Genomic DNA, 23,784 nt, shown 5'->3' on the forward strand with positions numbered 1-23,784 from the left:
CTTAAAACAGCAAATAGTCACTGATAAACCACATTATGCTCTTGAATAAATTCTATAATCTCTTATTCAGCAGATATTTGAGAAATTTTAAAGAATATTCCCCAAACTTATATCCCTCAGTGAAGGTAAGACCAGTATAAACTTTTGTCACAGAAGGAGAGGAGGAGATTGCAGGCTTGATTCCTACTGGATTGGGTTCAGTAAACCCATTTCTCTATGAGGTCGCCTGGTTGGCTGGGTCTAGGGTCTGGGTGCAGGGAGGTCACTTGGAGCTGCTCTGGAGGAGGCAGGAGATGGTCAGTGTGGGCCCACTGGTGTCCATCTGGGCAGCGGGGCTCAGTGTGGCGCTGAGAAACCAGCGACTGCACTCTTGGAGGACAGGAGGCGGGACACTGATCTCCACTGTCGGGGGCCTGTGGGACCCCTTACCGCAGCCCTGGCTGTGCAGAGAAGGCTCTGAAGACTTCAGAAGAAGCCCAGGCCAAAAACAGACAATAGGCCTGGAGGCTGCCAGTGACCCAGGAGCTGTCCATCGGGCTGGAGCAGAAGTGCCAGAGGCCAAGGAGCCCCTGTGGGCCCTCGAAAGCCGAGGCACCGCCAGCCAGGGAGGGGGACGCCAAGGTCTGGACCCACCGTTTTCTGCTCAGGCTACACTCAGCACAGGACATAACAGAGCCCAACACCTCCCTCCCTGGTGACAGGCTCCCTGCTGACCCACCTGGTACATGGGGAGCCCCCACTCCACTTCAGGGCCTGCACCGGATCCCAGACCCCACCAGTCTCTGGCTTTCTTGGACCGACTTCTGTTCATTGGGTCGTTTGTGAAACAGCAGAGCTGCCAACAGCTAAGCAGATGGACTAGCAACTCAGGCAGCCCTCTCCCTGCACCCTCGAGGACATCTAGAAAAGCAGTGTGCTCGTAAGAAACCTCCAGAATCCTTCAGAGACCCACTCACAGTGGCCTTGGAACAAACACTTATTTCTGACTCTCCATGATGACACTTGCACAAAACAGTTTATAACAAGCCTGTTACTTAAAATATCACAGTTAGATTTCTCTCGTTACACTGTTTTGACGTTTTGCTTTGAATTGATTCTAATTAAAATGCATGTTTTAAAATACCAGCCAAAATGTAAAAGCTGTGCATTTGTAAATTTCATTGTTTTGATGGCATGTGTCTGTCCAGACTTTGGGCTTTTGCCCTAATAATGCAAACCTCATTCACCCTACTTTAAAAAAATCAAAAGCTACAGTCTTAGTCATTTGAACACAGCATGGTGTTAACTGCAATACAGACTTTCAAAAGGCTTTACCAGGAAGCAGTATATGTACATTTTCACACACTTGCGTATAGTATACTGCTCCTTTATGACTTAACCTGTTTACAAAGCCATTTGCGTTTATAGAGTTTACTGTGGTACTACCACCAGAATCTGGAAGCACAAAATATTCTAGCAGTCTACACTAGCAGACAGAGTAAGCATGCTTTCAAATCAAAGTGCTGACATTGGCCTCTCCCACATGGCAGGCCAGGGACCCATCCCCTTGGCCCCACCTGAGCCAGGCTGTGTCTGCCACCCCGGCTTCAGTGGGGGACCCTGAGGTCCTGCTTGAGATTTCCTGCTTACAGTTCAAGGGCAGCACAGGCTTTGGAGCCTATAGACCTGGTGGCCTCAAGTATTAGCTCTGTCTCAGGTTAATGTCTTCAAATGTCATGCATACAACAGGGTCACCTGCGCGAAGACTGGAGGAGAGGGTGTGCTTGCCACATGCGGACCCCAAAGAGGGAGCTGTGCTGCTCAGCTTTCACTTTCCAGGTTCACCCAATTCCTACAGACTTGTAAATAGCACTCTGCCTTGGCATGCTCTCTACACTAACACTGCAGCTTAAAATGCCAGGGACGGAAACGGGCCAAGTTAGTGCCAAGGGGGTTGGAGCACCTGTGTCAAGGCAGAGACTGAACCACCAGGACCCAAACCTCCTCGCCACGGTTTTAAGTAAAATACATCTGTTTCGTTTCTCATAACTCTAGATGTGGACAGCTTTTTCGGTTAATAAACCACGTTGTGTGTGTGTTGGGGAGTGTTCTTACAACCTTAGCAATAAAATGTGAAAATCTGAAGGGAGAATAGTTTAAAAAAAATAATTTCCCACCTTGCCCCCATTTTTTCCTTCTCTGGCTTCCTTTCTGTGAGGGGTGGGGGAGCTAACACTGATCTGAGCGCTGTCAAGGCCTCAAGGAAACAGCGTGGACCCCAGGTTCCTGGTGCCGGGATCCTGTACCACGTATGCATCCTCTTCACCAATGCTGGCACACTCCCTTTCTTCTGGAACCATCCAAGAGCACATGGTTTTGCCTCACTGTCAAGCTCCCGTAAACCTCACGCACACACGTTCTCCACTCCCAGAGAGGCCAGCCTAACAGTTCTTAGTCGGGGATACACTGAACTTCCCAGTGAGAAAAGTTACCACAAAAGCCAGCTCCTGATGCTTCAGATGTTCCACCGATTGACCCCAAGGAAAAGGAAAATTCCAATCTGAGCTGTTAGAGTGTCGCAAATGCAGGCTCAGGTGCTGTGACCACCACCATGACCCTCCACACAAGCGCAGTAGGAAAAGCAAACTCACTTTCTTACCACAGGAGGATGGGGTATTTTCTGAGGCTGAATCCTCTTTGGATAATGAAATATCACTCTAAAGAAAGAATTAAAGAAAATTATGATGCCATGGAGCAACTAAGCCCGTGCACCACAACTACTGAGCCTACGCTCTAGAGCCTGTGAGCCACAGCTACTGAGCCTGCAAGCCACAACTAGTGAAGCCCGCACACCTAGAGTCCGTGCTTCGCAGCAAGAGAAGCCACTGCAATGAGAAGCCCGAGCACCACAACAGAGTAGCCCCTGCTCACAGCAACTAGATAAAGCCCGTGTGCAGCAACGAAGACCCAACGCAGCCAAAACAAACAAAGTAATTAAATTTATTTAAAAAAAAAAAAATTATGAAGTTAAAAGGGAAAAGATGATGGAAGTCACCAGAAGAGGACAGAAGATTAAGAATATTCATAAATTGGCTTCAGCTCCAAAAATACAAAGAATTTTTAAAGTTCCAAAGCAGGTACTTACTTTACCTTACTTAGTTCCTTGATTTGAATGTCTGACCCGGCTCTCCTGCGCCTTTCTTCAACTACAACTACTGGCCTCAACATTCTGAAGTGACCCACTAGAGGGAAAATTGGGTTTATGACTGAGAAAACTTCTATTAATCTAAAATGCTTCCAAAATAATGCAGTTACAAAATGACCTAGATTTCTCAACAGAAGTTGCATTAGGGTTTGTGGACAAGTGTTTGACTGATAATAATATTTTCAATTTTTTTTGGAAAGTAAGACTTGTCCCTTATTTCCAAACCAAAAGAAGTGAGGAATGCAATTACAACCTACCATATCTTCCATCTTCTTCAGGAGGGGAATAACAAGCACATGGTGATGGAGCACGATGGCAACCAAGCCCTGTAACTCTAGCTCCAGACCAAGGTGAATGGCAGGGCAGTCAATGTTTGAAGACTGGACAAACTGTGCCTCTGGGACCCTTGCAAAGAGAGAACCCAAACAGCCACTATTCTTAGAGAAGTAAAGCAACAGCCATAATTAAGTCACAAGATTGTGTCCAAAGAAAATACTGACTCAAATTCAATAAAATACAAATTAGTCAAAATGTGCTTCAAATCATTACAGAATCTCAAATCTCCTACTTAGAAATGCATACAAAATAACAGCTTAATATTTGTGTATATAGAGGAAATGCTGTATGTTCTTTTTTTTAAAAACAAACCAACCCTCAATTAGTGTTAAGGAGCTGAAACATCTCATTGTTTTACCCTATTTAGATTATACTAGGTAGATTTCATGTAGATTATATTAGATATATTTCATATATGGTACACTTAAAAGTAATCTTATGAAATTACCCAAATGGAGTAAAAGGCTGACTTTCAGCAGGTACCTGATTAGAAAGTCAGGAAACACCTGCAAGCTTTCTGTCCCGCTCTTACTGAGGAGTGGGCCATAGCGCCTGCCCACCAGAGGGAGGGAGAACCACATACTGGCTGCCGCAGGACAACCAGGCACGCTTGCATGCAAACTCGCCTTTTTCTTTTTTACTTCAAAGAGAGTTTTCTACCGTTTAAAATGGTCAAAATTCAAAGCAGAAAAAGCTGGACATAGGGAGGGAGGGAGAGGTAAAGAAAGAAGAAAGGTTCTATGCATTCCTCACAGTCAGGAAGAATGAGAATATATTGTGGCTACACGTGGAACATCTCTGACCTGTCCTACAACTTCATGCTCTTATGGACCATGCTGTCCCAGAGAAAACACAACGTGAAAGTGCTTTCTGTTCGTCTCAGGCTCCGTGAGCCCTCTTACCTGTAGAGAGAAACCACAAGTGCTGAGGAGGACTTTGGGGCTGCCTGTGCACTTCCCACGAACACTGTCCAAGTCAGCGGAATAACGTCATACTCTGCCTTGAAGGCTTCTGAAGTCAAGCCGCATTCTCTCTGCTGAGAGAATCATTCTTATCAAAATAGCCAGATAATTGCCACAAGATAATTATGATCTGTCATCATTACTGTTGGTGGCTGCCAGCGATTTACGGGGAAGGATACAGCTTGATTTTCAAAGCCTAACCCTGAAGAAGCAAGACAACCAAAAACTTGTATTAATGAGTTAAAATGAACCAGCTTGACATGGAAGTCACATAGGAAAAAAAATCTCAAAGAGGGAAAACTAAACCTAATCGGCGCAAACTTAGCATTTCTCAAATGTAAGTTACAAGCTCAAAATGCAGGACAAATATCTTTCAAAAATCAGAAAGCCAGGCCAAAATTCACGGCTGAAGACAAATTCTGGCCAAGTCTCTCAGGGAAGGAGAATTCTTGCCTCTATTGTTCCTTTGGGTCAAGGAGGCAGAATCTTTTGGGTACTCTGTAATATACAGATGGACCAAGAAGACCAAACAAAGCTTCTATTTGCAGAATGAATAATTAAAAGCACCCACCTCTGGTTCTGCAGATTTCTGGTTCAAGTGGTTAAATTCCAAGGCGGTAGAGAGGCCCACACTTTTTATGAACGCTCCTGTGCAACTCCGGCCTCTAGGCCAATGTGACTGGACGCACCGTAGACCATGGCTCGGGAAAAGCCAACTGAGTAAGCATCTAATACCAAAACTACTTCAAACCAACGTTGGTAACACTTAATCTAAATGTATTTTACTTTCTTCTAAACTAACTCCATATCTTCCCTATGGAGATTCAATTTTGAAAATCTGAAATAAATGAAGGTCCCCATTTTAAAAAGTAAGCTGTAGCCAACAGAAGAAATATGTCTATATTACCATGAAAGCAAGTATTTTTCAGACAGAATCCTTTACGAATTCAGAAATGTATATCTCACCAATGCATTTTATAAAAACAGTATCATCTCAAAGGTATCAGGAAAGATGCACGTACTCTTTCTGACTCATTTGCTAAAACATTTTCTGTCCATTTCATTAGCATCACCATACTCTACAATATTCTACAGTGGCTTTGTTCAGAACATCTGAATTTGGATAAGAAATCCTGCAGATGAACCAAGTGGAAAGAACACAAGAAAGAGCTAGATATGTCTAACGTACAACTTGCTTCTTTTCTTCAAACACCTCTTCTGCCCAAACTGTTAAGATGTTTATAAAATTCCTGGAATTACCTTCTGAGGTCACTGAAATAAGACAGCCAATAGCTCCATTGCTTCCTAGAGCATAAAGGACTACAGTAACATCTTCCATCTGTAAATAAATGGAAGGCAGATTCTATAACAAATAACCTGACGATTATATTTGAAGGCATAGTTTTATTATTTTCACTAGTGGCAGGAAGGTGACCTTAATACATGAACTCTTTCTCCTTTGTTGGAATCTGCAAATAGCACCCTACTGTATGCAAAATGTTGGTTCAGTAAGAGACATTTTTGTGGTACTTTAAAAGGTTGGTTTTGCTATTTTTCTTGAATAAACTAAGTTTTTTAACCTAATCTATTTTTCATTTCAATTGTTAATTTGCTGAGCAAACACTTTTTATCTATTTTATAGGTGTTAAATTAAATCTCAGCCATGGCTCCCTCCTTACCCTGTCAACAATCCTACTTAAATACAGATGTGCACACCAGACACAGCAAGTATAAGGCTTATTGTAAATAAAATGGTTATGATATTTACCACACATACACCCGGATAACTTAATTTCAATGCCCACTATGTGCTGTTGGCCTGCTACGAATACTCTACACGCATATTCCAGGGGCCCCCTTTCGGCTCTTTGTAGCTTCCCTTAAGGACTAGGTTAGCAAGATGAGAGCAGCAGCATTAGACAAGATCAGATATTCCTGATACCAAATAATGACAAAAGAACTTCTTACACCTGCAGAGAATGTTTTACTAGAGAATTTCAAAGCACTCCCTAGTATCTCACTTTCTGTAACTGGACAAACGCAACACAATTATGAAACTGGATGGCAACAAATCTCAAACGGGCTGAACCAAAGGTGGAAACTCAGGGTTATTAGTGCTTCTAAGACCCACAATTTATCCTCATTGGAAAACACGCCCTATGCAACGTGAAAAGTAAAAAGAAAGTTTCATATAACACATGATTTTAAACCAAGCAGTCTCAGTGGTTAAAAATAAACAAACAAGAAATTTGTTAATATCCATCTTAGCATTTAATATATGCAAAAATATGAATTATTTAATAAACAAGCTAAAACATGTTCACTGTTTTTGGATTTGAAAATGTGCTGTCAATTTGAAATCACACGTTCGTTCTGTATCAGGAGACAAACCATCCTGCCTGATCAGGCCTGCATGTGGCAGAGTGAGCCCCGCCCCCTCACCACTCCACCCACCCCCACAAAGAAGTGTCCAACCACAGCGCAGCCAACATAATGATGAGACGTATCAAATGCAAACATTTTTTTCCCTTTAAAGTATTCTCTAAATTTGGTCAAACTCAGTATTTAATATGAAAACCCTGCCTCACAGCAGTGATGCCTGCGGCCTTATCAGACCTTATCAGATCACTCACAACAAAGACAATCTAGAAAGAGGCCGTTCCCTCTTTCAACTCAAAGGTTAGAACTGAAGTAAAGGCAGTTAGAGCAAAAGGAAACAAACACATCCTCAAACACACCCACACAAATTGTGGCAACTTTCACATCTGACAAGGACTGAATTTCATTCCAAGCAGGTTTTAATGACAGCTTTGCTATTTAAAAAATTCAAGTAAAATGCTCAAGTAAGGATGTTTCAATGCAAGAGGAAAATAGCAGCTACAATCTTAAAATTTTACTCCATAATGGAATCAAGACCGACTCTGGCTGGCGGAGACCAGGTGGCAGGGACAGGCAGGTCCCATCCTCCCAAACCTGCACTGCCGAGAACCACAAGCTGCAGGCACTGCTAAGGGTATCTGATCTCCACCATAAACTTAAGGTGTAATGATTTTCCCTTTCCCTCTGAGAGATCAGTTGGAGAGGACATGATGCAGGAATAACAGTTTTACATTCTGGGTGAGAAAGTGCTATGACCGCACAGATTTGCTTAAAAAATTTGATTATGGCAAGCTTCAAGTAAAAATCATTTTTAAAGGGTCAATTTTTCATTTACATATAACCAATACATCTTATTTACATATATATGACCCAATTTTCATTCAGCTTTCTTTATATGAAGTCTACATTTTAACTGGTATGTAACTGTTATATACTATCTTTAGAGAAAGACTAAATATCCTCTTATTCACAGGCAGTTCTGATGATAACAGTTTGTCTCCACATTGAGAAGTGAATATCGTTAAAACCTCGAAGAATAACAAAGATGAAGACCTAGTGTTAAATCTGTGTAGGGCCGCACCAGCTCTTCAAGGAGTCAGCAGCTATCTAAACACAAAGCAAGGATGACTGAAGACATGGACCACTGCTTAACGCTGCTACTGACATGAAATTCTTATACTGGGTTCATTTTTTCTTTTCAAAAAACACTGGTTTTTCTAGTGATGTTTAACTTTAAAAAGTTATCTTAGTTCTTTAACCCTCAGAGAACTGCTATATTTAGGCTGCTAACCAAAAAAATAATCAAGAGCATGTACCTTTGTCCATAGTCCCCAAGGGTTAAAGTGCAGGAACTGTCTATAACCTGGTATATAAGGCACGCTATTCCACTTTTTTCTTAAAAGAAACCTTTCCTTTGGTTTCTTGCAGTTTTTCGGTGAGTCTGTCCTTTGTCTCCTCCATCTTCTCTGTGAGGAGCTCCTTTGTCTCCTCCATCTTGTCCTGCAGATACTCCTTCACAGGAGGTGGCGTCGACATGTAGCCACGGCTGCGCAGATACTTCACAGTGAAGGAGGTCCCCCCCAGGGTCACAGTGTACCGCGCGGGCGTTGCAATCTGCGGGAAAATGAAATGGGCAGATCAGTACTGATTATAACTGTTGTCTTAAGTAAAAACAGTGTGAAGTTAAAATTCTTGTTAATATCCAAACTATCAATTACTTTACTGCTTCATAAGGCTGTTACATCCTATATGGTTTTCCCTCCTAACATTCCGTATTTGTCACCTAGACACGGACCCAGGATTAGAGAACATTCACAGGGGCAGCACCAAAGTTCTGTACCCATGTGCTAGTGAAGCTGGGGGGCAGACTCACTGAGAACCAGAGGGAGGGCTCAGGACCCTCCCTATAACAAAGGCACATGCGCTTCCTCTCCCCAGAAACCCTGCCGACCTGCACACACTGTTCATCTAAACCGGAACCAAACTGAGGGGCAAGCACGGGCCAGATGTTTGTTCTTCACTGAGTTTAGTTTAGTTTCACTTCCAAATCTCTTTTCTTTGGTTTTTCCAGGCTTTATGCTACTTTCTCATTACAGTCCATGCTGGGCTTGGCATCCCAACCAGGAACTTCCATGAGGCCAAAAAGTGGTAAAATGGCACACATACAGGAGACATGTACACATGTCAGCTGACCAGAGGTTTAAGGTCCCAAACTAACTAGTAGATGAACTGGTACAAAGGGAGAATTTTAAGAGCAGAGGCTGCATCACATTCTGAGGCAAGAAACCTCAGTGTCTGCTGCTCTACCTGAGAAACCAGGTTACAGAAACCAAACACCCAGGTGGACCCTCCACACCTCCTTCCGTGCACAGGAACGTGAGCAGAGCCACTGCTGACACCAGCCCACCTGCATGCCAGCCTTGTGTTTCAATTCCAAGCAGGCCAACAGGCACTGAGCACTGATGTGCCTCCAGAGCACAGCACAGGCACAGTGGAAACACAAAGACATAACTCTAAATTCCTAGGAGCTCATGATCAAAGACAACAGACATTTAAAAAAGACCTAACACACAGACTGTGAAATGAGAGCATGGGATAAGGAACAGTTATAATTAGGGAAGTGGTTTCAACCATCATGACAGTTGGATTAAGGTTAAATTATACACACTGTAACTAAAAACTTGATAATTTACTAATTTAATAAGTTTTAATGTTGAATAACTCAGCAATTAAGCTTTAGCCCTCTAGTCAAAATTATCATATAAGAAATCTCCCAATATTTCAGAGGATTTTAATGAGGATGACAGAATAAAACAACATTATTTTTGAGTACTACTATAAACCCATAATTCTAAGTATTTTCATAACAGAAGTAAAATAACATCTAGTTTCCCAATGTCTTCTACCTGTTTCCTTAGGATAAAGCCACATAGAACCTAATTTTTTGTCAGTTGAGAAAAATTAGATTAATATAGCTAAATTTCACAATTTACAATAATGAGTCTTCTCTTCCAAAATAAAGACCTATAAGTGTAAAAACTACCTATTTTCAAAGATGTCATTGTCTGAATCCAGACAACAACTGTAAAGACAATGAACTCCAAAATGAAACATATATTACATCAACAACTAAGTCTAAGGTTTATCACATAAAACAATTTGATTAAACTTTACTATTTTACTTTTTAGAAAGATAAACTATTATAAACAGTAAAATAAATGCTAAATTTCACTAACATGTCAGGTGGCATGTGGATCTCTGAATAAGGAAAATTAATGTACTATCAATAGGAGAAATGTCACAGAGACAACCTGTTCATTAGAAATTCAGAAGTCTCACTTTGTCTCATCACAGCAGGTTATGAAAAACCTACCTATTCTTAAGGCAATTCTTCCTAAACCACCATTTTATTTACCCTTAAAAATTTTAGTTTACTTTTAATCATTAGACATGTAAGAGATGAAACACAGTATTTTAAGTTACAAAGGTAACCCTGGGAGCAAGCACGGAGTGTTATAGAGGTTCAGTGTGAGGAGCCATCTACCCACAGCAGTACCTACCTTAAACAGGGCATATGCTGTTAGTGCATTTCCACTCTGGGAATTTTTCAGAATGTTTACTACGCTGTCAGGTAACCCAATAAGTTCTAGAAAAGGAACGACATTCACTCCTCTAAGAAAGAAACAGAAAGTAATTTATATATACATATAGAAAAACTTTTAGGAATAAATATTTTCAAAAGATTATCTGAAAACATCAAAACCAAATTCTGTTTAAAAGTCAATTCTGCACCACCAAGCACTCTAATTTCACTCTAAAGGAACAACGTGTGCATGAACACCAGCATCCTGCTGTGTCTCACTGTTCACAGCTTCTGTTCATGGACATCCCTAACTAGCACACTGAGAAAAATAGAATCATTTATCAGAGAAAAATTAATAGCATTAAGTAATCTAAGAGAAATGATCAGAAATGATTCTGATCATTCACCTGATCTTAGAATCTTTAGTTCCTTAGAATGATCCAACTCAAAGTTTAAGACCTAAGATTTTTTACCTCTAAAATTACATGTCAAACTATACTATTATCATAAAAACAAGTGATATTATAACACCACTTACTGTGTTATTATGCAAAAAAAAATGGTTCTATGGGTTTCATGAAAACTTCAATTATTCTAAAAACATGCTTCTATTCTATTATCAGACTTAAAAGGCAGGTAAAGAAGCAATTATCATGAATTGCAACAAATTTTTGGAGGGAGGGAAAGGCGGCAGAAAAAGTCTCTAATCCAACTGGTAAGCCCTAATTTTTTTAGTTTCCCTGAGTGTCAAGTTTGCCATGCCGGAACACTTGTGCTCTCCCACTCTCTCCCTCACTGCTTGTAGTTTTGCAGACATTGTGAGCCTTCACCTGAAATCACAACAAGGTTCTTGTTCTGTGCTTCTCCTTCATAAACATAATATAATCATCACAGCCAGGAAACTTAACATGTAGGATAGTATATAGTTAATACGACAGTACGTTATTTAATGTTAAAATTCCCTGAATTGTCCGGTGAGTCCCTTGTCACTATCTTGTCATGTCTTCCAGTTCTTCTCCAGAAGCGCTGCTCAGCACTTTCTGTTGAGGAGGAAGGCAGGACGTCTTTTTTGATGCTGAGATTTTTGAAGCTCCCAGGCCAGCTCTGTGGTAGAACAGCCTTTCATTTGGATTTGTCTGATTGTTTCCTCATGATTAAATTTGGGGTAAATGTTTTCAGATAGGAAAGCTGCAGAGTTGATTCTATGTCCATCTCAGAGCATCACAACAGGAGCCACACACTCAGTCTGTCCCGTGAGTGTGACCTGGTGTTTGACTTGTGGTGTGAGTTTGACTTGTGGTTAAGGTCGGGTCCACAGGTTGCTCCTCTGTACAAGTACTCTTCCTCTTTGTAATTAAGAAAGGGAACAGCCTGGATCCATTATTATTACAGTAGTAATAATCGCCTAGTTTATTTTTAACATTAAAAAATAATTTGCTTAACTGGGGAAAAGCTGTCCCTCTCTGATTTCACTATAATACTAGGATATCAGAGACTAATCTCAATAGATATGGATGATAATCACCAGGAATTACTGGCCATCTACACAAGAGGAAACCAGATAACTGAAGGAAACTTTAAAGAGTAAGATTTAAAAATCAACTACAAGTCCAATCCAGTTTCTTTTATCTCCACCCTCATTTCCTTTTCAAATCTCTTAAACAACAGAATCCCACTGAAGCAAGACTTAGTACTACAAAGATTTAGCGATTCTGTGGATCTAATCAAGTTACTAGGTACAATAACATCCTACCATAACATGCTAATCATCTCTTCTGGTACCCGTACAATTACCAAATTAATTTCATTAATCATTTCTTAGTTCAGACTAAGCCCAGTATGTAAAATCTACATATTTAATGGCAATCATGTAGGGGGGAAAAAGACAAACATTTGGCTAAATATAAGACAAAACTGAGTGATTTAAAAACACAAAAAACAACTGGGACTTTCCTGGTGGTCCCGTGGTAAAGAATCTGCCTTACAAGGCAGGGGATGCGGGTTCGATCCCTGGTCAGGGAACTAGGATCCCACATGCTGCGGGGCAACTAAGCCCAAGTGCCACAACTACTGAGCTCGTGCGCCTCAACGTGTAGCCCACGTGCCACAAACTACAGAGCCCACATGCTCTGGAACCCGTGTGCCACAAACTACAGAGCCCATGCGCCCTGGAACCCGCGCGCCACACCTAAAGAGAAAACCCACAGGCCACAACTAGAGAGAAGGCCGAGCACAACTAGAGAGGAGCCCGCACACCACAACGAAGGGCACTCGCGCCGCAACGAAAGATCCCACATCCCTCAACAAAGATCCCACGTGCTGCAACTAAGACCCAACACAGCCAAAAATAAATAAATAAATAAATAAATAAAAAATCTAAAAAAAAAAAAAACTATCATAAAAACAAACAATAATGACCAAAATATCTTGCACAAGTATCCTGTGTAAAATAAAGAAGCAACCACCTGGTCCCACTTTTTTCTAGACTATTGATTTGATGACTTAACTTTTAAAAAATAACTTTCATTTCCTTTGGAATTACTATGAAGCATTAATGAGGGTCTGATCCAATTAGTAATATCCACTTTTGTCACAAAAGTTCCCTCAGCCTGACAGAAACCTGTGCTTCACAAACCACCAGCTTTATGGATGTTCCAAATGATGCAAAAGTACATCCACAGTCTGGATGAAGTGCAGTGAAAACCAGTCAGGACTGTGCCTCAGAATGGATCTGTAACTTTAGAAACTTGAGGCCCAAACACAAGGCATCTAAACGTAGAGACAAAACCATCATCAAAGAGCTTCATTTGACCAAACAAACAGAGAACTTCTTGTTAGAAGATGAAAGATCTCAGCAAACTTTTCCAGAGAGAAGCAACAACAAAGCTTAGTTTAAAATAAAATGTATGGACTTCCCTGGTGGCGCAGTGGTTAAGAATCCGCCTGCCAATTCAGGGGACACGGGTTCAAGCCCTGGTCTGGGAAGATCCCACATGCTGCGGACCAACTAAAACTAAGCGCGTGTGCCACAACTACTGAGCCTGCGCTCTAGAGCCCGCAAGCCACAACTACTGAGCTCACGTGCCACAACTACTGAAGCCCATGAGCCTAGAGCCCGTGCTCCGCAACAAGAGAAGCCACCACAATGAGAAGCCCGCTCACCTCAAGGAAGAGTAGCCCCCGCTCGCCACAACTAGAGAAAGCCCGTGCACAGCGACAAAGACCCAATCCCGCCAAAAATATAAATTACTTTAAAAATTAAAAATAAATAAATAAAATCTATGAGGACGCACAATTTAGATCTCCCTGAAATAAAATGTTTCAAAAGCCTGAGATCTTCATCACTGCATTAACTAAATACAGAACAGCATTTTGCTCTGTGGTGCTGAGAGGCAGTAATGCTAATTGTCCCTCAAGTTACAAACTATGTTTTCCCTTTTCTTTTAATAGTAAGTAGGCAACAAGCAAATAACAGAGAACTTTTTCCAGCTAAAACCAAATAAAATAAACCCAGCCTCTAGTCAGTTGAACTGAAAACCTGTATTTAACACAATCAATTCCAACATCACAATAAAATCATCTCACAATGAAAGATACACTGCCATTCAAACATACACTAATATTTTCTAAGTATCACTTTCCTCAGAACAAATCAACTTTCAATTTCTCAAGCATTAAGGATTTCACAAAACATTAGGGACTGTTCTGGAAAGCAACACATCCTACCTGATATAACTTAGCTATGTGATGCTGTAACAGAACTGGACCAGTGGTCATGGTGGGGCAGTAGAGCTGGGTCTGGGAACCAAATTTCCATGCTGACAAAGAGCCAAAGGCAGGTGGTGATGGATAAGGTATACGAATTTAAAGTGGACAGTCCCACCACATTTACACACAGGCATTCACAGAAAAAAGAGGGGGAAGGACAAAACCAAGAAAGGTGCACTCCACAGGGGACAGCAGAATGTCACCACAACTGCATCAGTGCAGACACCACCGAAAACGTCCGAAGTCTAATTAATTTTACTAGGTTATTTGACTGTCTGTTTTTTTGGTTATAGAACTCTTTTACTGAAGGCAAGGAAAAGTAAAAGGAACAAAAGTACTCTTTTTAATAGTCCAAATAAGAATCTCATACTCAATTATTAAAAACTTAGATTTCTCCCCCTGAGGCCAGGAGGCTGAATGCTTATTAAAGGCAACCTAGCGAAGGCAGATGAAACATGGAAGAAACTCATCATCATCCACAACACCGAATCAGAAAAATCCTAAACGGCTCAAAAAAGAAAATTCAATATGTAGAAAACTATTCATTAAATAGAAGAACTGAATGCCTATGACATTTTTATGCAAAACGGTACATGATTTTAGGCTCTGTTAAAAAACTAAGGGGAGTTCTGAAGAGTTCTATAAATATTTTTTATACACGTCCAGAAAATGTCATTAATAAACAAAAAGATAATTCCATAAAATGCACATATAAGAATCTCTGCAAAGAAAGGAACAATTCTTAAAGAAAATAATGATACATAATGAAGAAGGAAATAACTGAATAACAAGAACTAAATAGAAAGATATGAAAAGAAACAGAACAGCATCAATTACACAAGGTTTAAAAAAAAAATCCTTTTATTCAATAGAGCTTTTGTAAAGAAACATTTCTAATCCCGTGTTTCCCAAGAATAAGGATAGTCTCCATTCCATCATCTTTTAATTTAATAAATGATAAGCTTTTTCCAATGAGTGAGCTTTACATTAAAATATTTAATACCTTATTATCAAACCATTAAATATAACCAAAAACTGAAAATCAGTGGACTTTTGGAAAGTATAAAATAGTTCTAAACCCATTAAGGGAGTTTACAAAAACATCAAAGTGGTCTTCACTGTGCATCTCACTGCCTGCAGGATAGTGAGCATACTGTTCGTAGGTCACACCCAGGCCACAGCAAGAAAAGCCACACAGCACTCGGGACAGGCACACGCCGGCACACTCAGTTCTGCTGGTGGCAGAAAGAAACTGGAAATCATTGGGAATCTGTTTCTACGTGTACTCCTGCTCCTAAAACAGTGTGAATGATACAACTCAATTTAAAAGAAAGGAACAGTATTTAACAAGAAAGGTACATTTAGAAATTCTATGTTTTATAATACCTGGAGGCTAGGACCACTAAATTAACTTTTTAAAAAACATTTATTTTATTGTAGTAAAAAATACCTAACATGAGATATACCCTCTTAACAAGATTTTAAGTGTACAACAAATCAACTTCTGATCAGAACAAAAGACCTCACCTTGACATTCATCAGATGTAACATTAAAGCATAAGTCTGTAATTTGTTCATTTTTGTGTCTACAACAGATACAAGCCAGGCTTTGCAAAATCTTACTAATTTCCAACCAAAACCATACACATGGCAAGATAAGTTATCTTTTCACGTTGATAAACATTGTAAGAAACGTATAAGTACAGAACTAACTGATGGTGCTGCCAAATCTCTGGAAGCTGTAATTTTATTCCTGTGCTATCCTATATGTTGATGGGACACAAGCATAGTGATTAAGGTTTGAAATCAGACTCCGAGTTATTTTGGGAAAAACTAAGTTATTTTGACTTATTCTTGCTTAATCTGTTTTCTCATTAATAAACTGGGAATAATTGCACTACCTGCTTCATACGGTTGCTGTGAGAATTAAATGAGATGATACAGTTATAAAAATTTTAGCATAATACCTGCTGTACACAGTAAGCAAATGTTATCTACTGTTATTAAAACGTGGAAAACTGCTATGAAAAATAGTCATCCTCTATCAATTGAAGACATTAAAGCATTTAAAAAACTACTTAAAGGCTTTCATTAGTACAATTAAGATTAACATTCTGATAAAACAGGGAAAGGCGCTCAATCAAGCAAAAACTTACTTTATGGCTGCATAATAAAACGTTCCAAACCAAACACCAGAAGTTATTAGATGCACTGGAATCAAAACTTTTCCATATTGTCTAAATGTTTTCTTAAATCGTTGATAAAGACTAATTGATCTGTCTTGTAAAGGATCAGGTTCTTCCTTTTTTTCAGAGGGAGTTCCTGGGGATGTAGCACTGGATGACAGAACCCTCTTGGATAAGATATCCTGCTCCCACTGTTTATGAAGGACCCCTGGTTGGGGTGGATGAGCAATGAATGGCTTCCTTTCCTTTGCAACACACTGGGCAGCAGGTAAGTGCAGCCATCGTTTCTGAGGGCCCTGTACCCAAACCACTCTGGATTCCGAGGTATACAAAAGTAATGGTCCCTTCGTGTTTTGACAGTGTCCCAAAAGACCAGCTTTATCTGGTTCCATGCATGTCCTATGTGCCAGTCGGAATACAGTCTTTGGTACGTTCCATTGCATTTTGAAGAACGGAGATTGATGGATTTCAGCTTCTATAGAGACTAGATTAAAAAAAATTAGATTATACATAGATTTCCATTATAAACCAATCTACTTAAACATATATCATTAAGAAGCAAAAGGATAGACATTGTTACCAAATCCACAGAAATTAATGTTAAGGTATATAGTTCTACCATACCACAATTTTAGAATTTCATTAAAACACATCATTTAAATATGATATAGTAAACCAGTCCAACAGACATCATGGAAGGTAAGATTTCCGGGCTACTTTATTGCTACAAAAGGGATATTTGTAAGGCTTCTGTCATTCTACAAAGAAGCAGTGTAGTGTAACAGAAAAATCAGATATGGAAGCTAAAGAGCTGGGGCCTAATGTTTCGGGGTCATAATTCTGTGCAACCATCTTTTAGATTTGAAGCCTAAACCCACTAGTAAAATAAGGATGATTTCATAGGTTTTTACAGGAATTATATGAAATTTATGATGAAAAAGGTGCTTTTGTAAACTAACAAGCATCATATAAGTGTTAGTTATTAAAATATTAAGGTCTGATGAATAGTTAACATCAATATCATTTATTCTATAATGCCTTTAGACTAAATTATATAAAATTTTAAATTACATATGTTATTAACTGGTGAGAACAGACTTTTCCAGATAGCTAAAACTTTGTTAAAAAGACAGTATAGTATAATTTTAAAAAAACATGGACTTTGAAATAAGATGGGCTCAACTGAGTTAATAGTGGTATTATTTTGAGCAAATTACTTAGCCTCTCTAGACACAAAGTTTCCCCACTGGTAAAACAGAATTATTGTATGCATTATTATGTAGCAGATCAGTTCCCTTCCCTCAACATCAGGTAGTGCTACCTAACCCCTCATCTTCACCCACACCTTGCACCAGCTACCTCTCCAATTCTAATACACTGAGAATAGATGATCTTATTTTTTATAAACTGTGTACTTAATAAGAATCACAAGTTTTGAGTTAGCACCTCAGTAAATTAGCACTCCAACAAATACAGATACAGCATTTTACATGAATGTTTGTTACCTGGGATGCAAAGCTGTCATTTAAAAACAACTACTAACAAACTGTCTCCTTATAAAATTAATCCCAGATTCATCCCTTCCTAATTAATAATTAACTTAGCTTCTATCAGGCTCTCACAGATGATCCAACAACACAAGGCAAATGAGCTGTGAAATGAAACTGCAAATCTTGCAAAACAAAGACTCCCAGGAAGCCTTTAAAGCTGATACTGGAGATGGCGGCATCAAAGCAAAGCCAGTGAAAAGTGACAGAAGACTCAGACCAGTTAATAACCAAAGAGAAAAGCTACAGGGTAATGACACGTGCTTCAAATAAAGAATGATTTAAACACTAAATGACTAAGAAAGGCCATTCAGAGAAATGATTAAGTCCGTAATTATTTTTACAAAACTGACTTATTTTTTTGTTGTGAGTTAGACAGTAAGTAAAGGATATCTTATTGTGCTCTCCTACCACCTCTATTTTATCTATAAATCCATGCCATGCCTACACCAAGGGGAAAAAACACCAACTGGTTATTTATTCTAAGAATTAGCTCAGTTGGAATTATAACCTAAAATCTGTCAAATATACAGGTGTTTTCTGAACTCAAAAGTCTTTCTTTTTCTCTTTTAAACTTATTTCCTTTACAGGGCAGTTTCCCAGGAGGTGAAGTTCCCAGAAGTCTAACTTTCAGATAACTGGATTATTATGTGTTTGTGTTAGTGAATAAAAAGAAAAAAGGGGCTTCCCTGGTGGCGCAGTGGTTGCGCGTCCGCCTGCCGATGCAGGGCAACCGGGTTCGCGCCCCGGTCTGGGAAGATCCCACATGCCGCGGAGCGGCTGGGCCCGTGAGCCATGGCCGCTGAGCCTGCGCGTCCGGAGCCTGTGCCCCGCAACGGGAGAGGCCACAGCAGAGGCAGGCCCGCATACCAAAAAAAAAAAAAAAAAAGAAAAAGGATTTTTTTAAAAGCCTCTTTCCAAGCTTCCAGTTTGCATCCTTTCCCCCGGTTTCAACTATTTCCCTCCCATTTTTAAAAACATCTTTATTGATATAATTCACATACTATACAAGTCACTTATTCAAGGTGTAAAATTCACTGATTTTTAGTATATTCACAGTTGTGTAACCATCGCCACAATCTAAATTTAGAACATTTTTATCACCCCCAAAAGAAGCTCCACATCTATTGCAGTCACTGCCCATTCCCTCACCCTCCCAGTCCCAGGCAACCACTAGTGTACTTTCTGTCTCTACACTTGTCTATTCTGGACACTTCATATAAATGGAATCACAGTATGTTACCTTTTGATCTGAATCATGGGGAGCTGGGGATGTTGGGGGGGAGTGGAAGTGGTTTGAAAATAGATTCCTGGACTCTCTTAGACCTAATAAATCAGAATGTCCTGCAGTCAAGTCACACTCGACAATATGAACTTAAGAACCATTTCTCTAAGCCCATCAAATGGCTTCAGTGCCAGATGCAGCATGGCAGCAAAAATATCATCCATCATCACCATCATCATCATAATGGTAAGATGTTTTTGATTTTGAGCCCTTACTATGTGGTTGGTGCTTTACAAACATCTTACATGTATTAACTCTTTTTATTCTTGTAACAACCCTATGAAGGAGGAACTATTGTCATCACTTTACATTTGAGGACACTGAACCAGAGAGAGGAAATAGCTTGCCCAATGTCACTCAACTGCTGAGTGGAGGAGCTGGGATTCAAACCTAGTTTAATCCCAGGCCCATACTGGGTCACTAAGCTAACATGGCCACTTCTAGAATGAAGAGACAGTGCCAATTTTCAGCAAACCAAGACATATAAGACACATGGTCAAAGCTCCCTAAGGAAACACAGGGCCCCAAAAATGAGTCAAATTTTACATTTAAAAACTAAAATTAAATCAATTTAAATTTAACTGGCAATGGGTGGGTGATGGCTAGACTCCCAAAGGTATCCAATCACAATAATGGTGACATACACATTAAGACTCATGTGATTTCAAGGAACAAACATACTTCAGATGAGTGCAAATAAAAGTAGAGGGCAGGCAGAGACTGAGTAGTATATTCAATATTCTGGAGTGAACAGGCTTCAGGAACATAAAATGACAAAGTAGAAATTTTCTTGTCTCACAGCTAGCACCTGTGTATAATGGCCTCAGCTCATTGGCAGCTTCCATTTCTTGATTTTACTAGTCTGCTCATATTTTCAATTAAAGATAAAAGTTTCTGGTTACTGGCCAATAATGGAGGTGCCATTCCTCATAAGCCCTACCCAGATCAAGTCAGCTATATCTGGACAGGTGAATGAGTGGGCCTGAAGAAGTTCTGAACTAACAGGCCCCTAAAACATTTCTGATACACATGGAGAATCTGGAGAACTTAATCTTGAATTTCTTCCAGTGAAATACAGTAATTCCAGTAATAAATATTTAAATCATGAGACTTAGCTTATTTCCTACAGAACAGTGACACGTTATTTTCCTGCTCCAGCAGCATGAAACTTTCATGTCTAGAGATGAGGGCACTGTTCTGAATTGCTTAGAATAATTTCTAAGTAAAGCCTGGTTCTTTTAATGACCTACTTAATTTTAGTGAGCAGGCTATAGCGTCTAACTTAAAATGGAAAGCGTGGAATCTGAGAGGTCAGACTGCCTGGGTTCAAATTCTGAAAACCTTATTTATAAACTATGTAACCTTTGGACAAGTTTATTAGCCTCCCTATGCCTTGGTTTCCAATTTGTAAAATGGAGTTAATAACAGAACCTACTTCATAGGGTTGTTGTAAGAATAAAATGAATGAATACATGTAAAAGATTTAGAAAATACCAAGCATGCAGCAAGTGCTCAAGAAATGTTACAAGTTATTATTATAAGTAAACAAGATAGCCCATTGCCCTTATTTGCAGTGGTAAAGCCTGAGGATCAGTGCTTGAGCCAAAAGGAGATTGTATAGGATAAACAGTTGCTTAGGATGGGTCTGGCCCAAAATTTAAAATGTATATGAAACTGTAACTGTAACTAATCAATTCCCTAATACCTAACCTTTCAGAGACAGGGCTCAGGACCAGGCATGAGGAAGCAGTAACACATGTCTGAAAGTCAGGAGCCTCTCACGTAGTCCTGAGGCAGAGCAAAGTAAAGTGAAGACACAGTGGTCAAGAGTAAAGGCATAGGGGCTTCCCTGGTGGCGCAGTGGTTAAGAACCCACCTGCCAATGCAGGGGACACGGGTTCGAGCCCTGGTCCAGGAAGATCCCACGTGCCGCGCGGAGCAACTAAGCCCGTGCGCCACAACTACTGAGCCTGCGCTCTAGAGCCTGCGAGCCACAACTACTGAGCCTGCGTGCCATAACTACTGAAGCCCGTGCGCCTAGAGCCTGTGCTCTGCAACAAGAGAAGCCACCACAATGAGAAGCCCACGCACCACAACAAAGAGTAGCCCCCACTCGCCGCAACTAGAGAGAGCCCGCATGCAGCAACGAAGACCCAACACAGCAAAAAATAAATAAATAATAAATAAATTTCTTTTAAAAAGAGGAAAGTCATAAGGAAGCAGTGGGAACCATGAGGGAGAGGGAGAGGGATGGGGATAGGGAGAGGGAGAGGGGAGCTGAGTTAAAGGAATGAAGGGGAGGGTAGATGGACTGGAAACAAATGCCAGTGAGAAAGCACAAATATTAGAGTGCTGTTGGGATTCTAGGGCCACTATACCCTGAAATTCCAGTTCCATGAGGCCCAATGAGTTAGTTTATGAGGCTCCTTTCCTCCCTCTATATCCTTACCATACCCATACTGCTCAAGGTTATATGAGCATTTTTCTGTTCCTCACACCTGGAAGCCTAAAACATTAAAGCAGCACTAGAAATACAATAGCTGCAAAAATTAACTGATTTACACTCTGTTCTTACATAAGAAATAAAAAAACAATGACTAAAAAGTTAGAGTTGAGGAAACAAATTTCAATAGCAAAACTTGGTTCTCTATTATGTGAATTCAAAGTAACTCTTTTGTCAAACAAATTCTTATTTGGAAGTCCAACAAAGGAAATAAATAGAAGCAAAGTTGCTCAGATTAAAGCAGGAGTGAGAGGAATGGAGCCTCTGGTTTGCCCCCACCTCCTCCAGCTCATAGGGCACAGCCACAGAAGCCCTAACAGTGAAAACAAAATCTCTGTGAATGTTGGTCCTACTTTGCCTAATTGCCAGTTCCCCACCAGTCACAACATCGGCACTTATTCCTACTGAAGCTCCTGAGCTCCACAGGCTAGATAAGAAACTCCAAGGAAAATGTAACAGATATTGGAATTTTCTTGGGGCCTGCCCACTAGGAGGACAACACAAGCTTCGTGACACCCCAGACCCCATACCCAACTGTGTCAGGAACCAGCCCCATCCACCAGCTATCTGACACTAGCTCTGAGACCCCTGGGCCCTGCAACCAGACTCCAGGACCTGGCTCTGTCTGCCAATAGGCTGGCACTAACCCCAGGACCTACCTTCACCCACTAGTGGGTAAGCAGCAGCCCCAGAGTCTCCTGGACCCTGACTCCACTCACCAGTGAGCCAGCCCTAGCCCCAGGGCCCCCTGGGTTCTGCAGTCAGCCACCTTGTGACCTGGTCCTGCCAACCAGTGGCCAGCAGCCTCCACACAAGGCAGGGCCTGGCAACAAACCAGACCAGGGGCCAACCAAGCCTACCAGACTGCCCACAAAGTCAGCCCACTACAACAGGAGGACCCATGCAGCCCTCATAGGGGGAAGCCCTAGAAAGCTAGGGTGATGAAAGGGAAGTGCACTGCTGGGACACATAGGATGTCTCCTACAAAAGGCCACTTCTCCAAGGTCAGGAAATGTAATTAACTTATCAGTTATGTTACAACAAAAACAGCAACTTAGGCAAAATGAAGCAAGAGAGGAACACATTCCAAATGAAGGAACAAGATAAAACCCCAGAAGAAGAACTAAAACTAGAGACAGGTAATCTACTTGATAAAGAGTTAGGGCCGTTATCATAAAAATGATCAAATAACTCAGGAGAAGAATGGATGCACAGAGAGATAAGTTAGAAGCTTTAAAAAAGAATTAGAAAATATAAAGAACAACCAAACAGAAATGAAGAATACAATAACTGAAATGAAAAATACGCTAGAAGGAATCAACAGTATACTTAGTGATACAGAGGCATAGATCAGAGAGCTGGAAGACAGAGTAGTAGACATCACTGTTCTGAACAGGAAATAGAAAAAACAATGAAAAGAAATGAGAACAGTTTAAGAGACCTCTGGGAAAACATCAAATGGACTAATATTCACATTATAGGGGTCCCAGAAGGAGAAGAGAGAGAGAAAGGGGCTGAGAACATATCTAAGGAGGTAAAAGACCTGTACTTGAACACTGATGAAAGAAACTGAAGATGACACAAATAAAAGGAAAGATATACCATGTTCATAGATTGGAAAAATATTGTTAAAATGACCATACTACCCAAGGCAATCTTCAGATTCAATGTAATCTCTATCAAAATACCAAGAACATTTTTCACAGAAATAGAAAAAATAATTTCAATATTTGTATGGAAACACAAAAGACCCCAAATAGCCAAAACAATCTTGAGAAAGAACAGAGCTGGAGGAATCAGTCCCTGACTTCAGGCTACAATAATCAGTATGGTACTGGCACAACAAGAGACACATAGATCAGTGGAACAAAATAGAGAGCCCAGAAATAAACCCCTGCACTTATGATCAATTAATCTACAACAAAGAAGGCAAGAATATACAATGGAAAAAAGACAGTCTCTTTAGTAAGTGCTGCTGGAAAACTGGAGCTACATGTAAAAGAATTAGAACATTCTCTAACACCATATACAAAAATAAACTCAAAATGGA

The 23,784-nt window shown here is 40.3% G+C and overlaps 1 protein-coding gene across 33 annotated transcripts in view; it reads right to left on the reverse strand.

Moving 5' to 3' along the window:
* Window positions 1-23,784, reverse strand: part of FAM210A (family with sequence similarity 210 member A) — a 41,314-nt gene that overhangs the window by 6,257 nt on the left and 11,273 nt on the right. For 7 of the 33 annotated variants that reach the window (XM_055080440.1, XM_055080448.1, XM_055080425.1 and 4 more), the window contains exons 1-10: window positions 16,370-16,905; window positions 10,423-10,534; window positions 8,178-8,475; window positions 5,743-5,821; window positions 5,054-5,320; window positions 4,423-4,684; window positions 3,442-3,589; window positions 3,130-3,221; window positions 2,631-2,696; window positions 719-900 (exon numbers count right to left, since the gene is read on the reverse strand). In XM_055080440.1, coding sequence (XP_054936415.1) covers window positions 8,242-8,475; window positions 10,423-10,534; window positions 16,370-16,842 — 819 coding nt within the window. In that variant the 5' untranslated portion in view covers window positions 16,843-16,905 and the 3' untranslated portion in view covers window positions 719-900; window positions 2,631-2,696; window positions 3,130-3,221; ... (3 more) ...; window positions 5,743-5,821; window positions 8,178-8,241. The other 26 variants (XM_028480112.2, XM_007119104.4, XM_007119106.4 and 23 more) reach the window with 18 other exon arrangements.

This window comes from Physeter macrocephalus, chromosome 19, assembly GCF_002837175.3.
Source record: "Physeter macrocephalus isolate SW-GA chromosome 19, ASM283717v5, whole genome shotgun sequence".
Classification (NCBI taxonomy): domain Eukaryota; kingdom Metazoa; phylum Chordata; class Mammalia; order Artiodactyla; family Physeteridae; genus Physeter; species Physeter macrocephalus.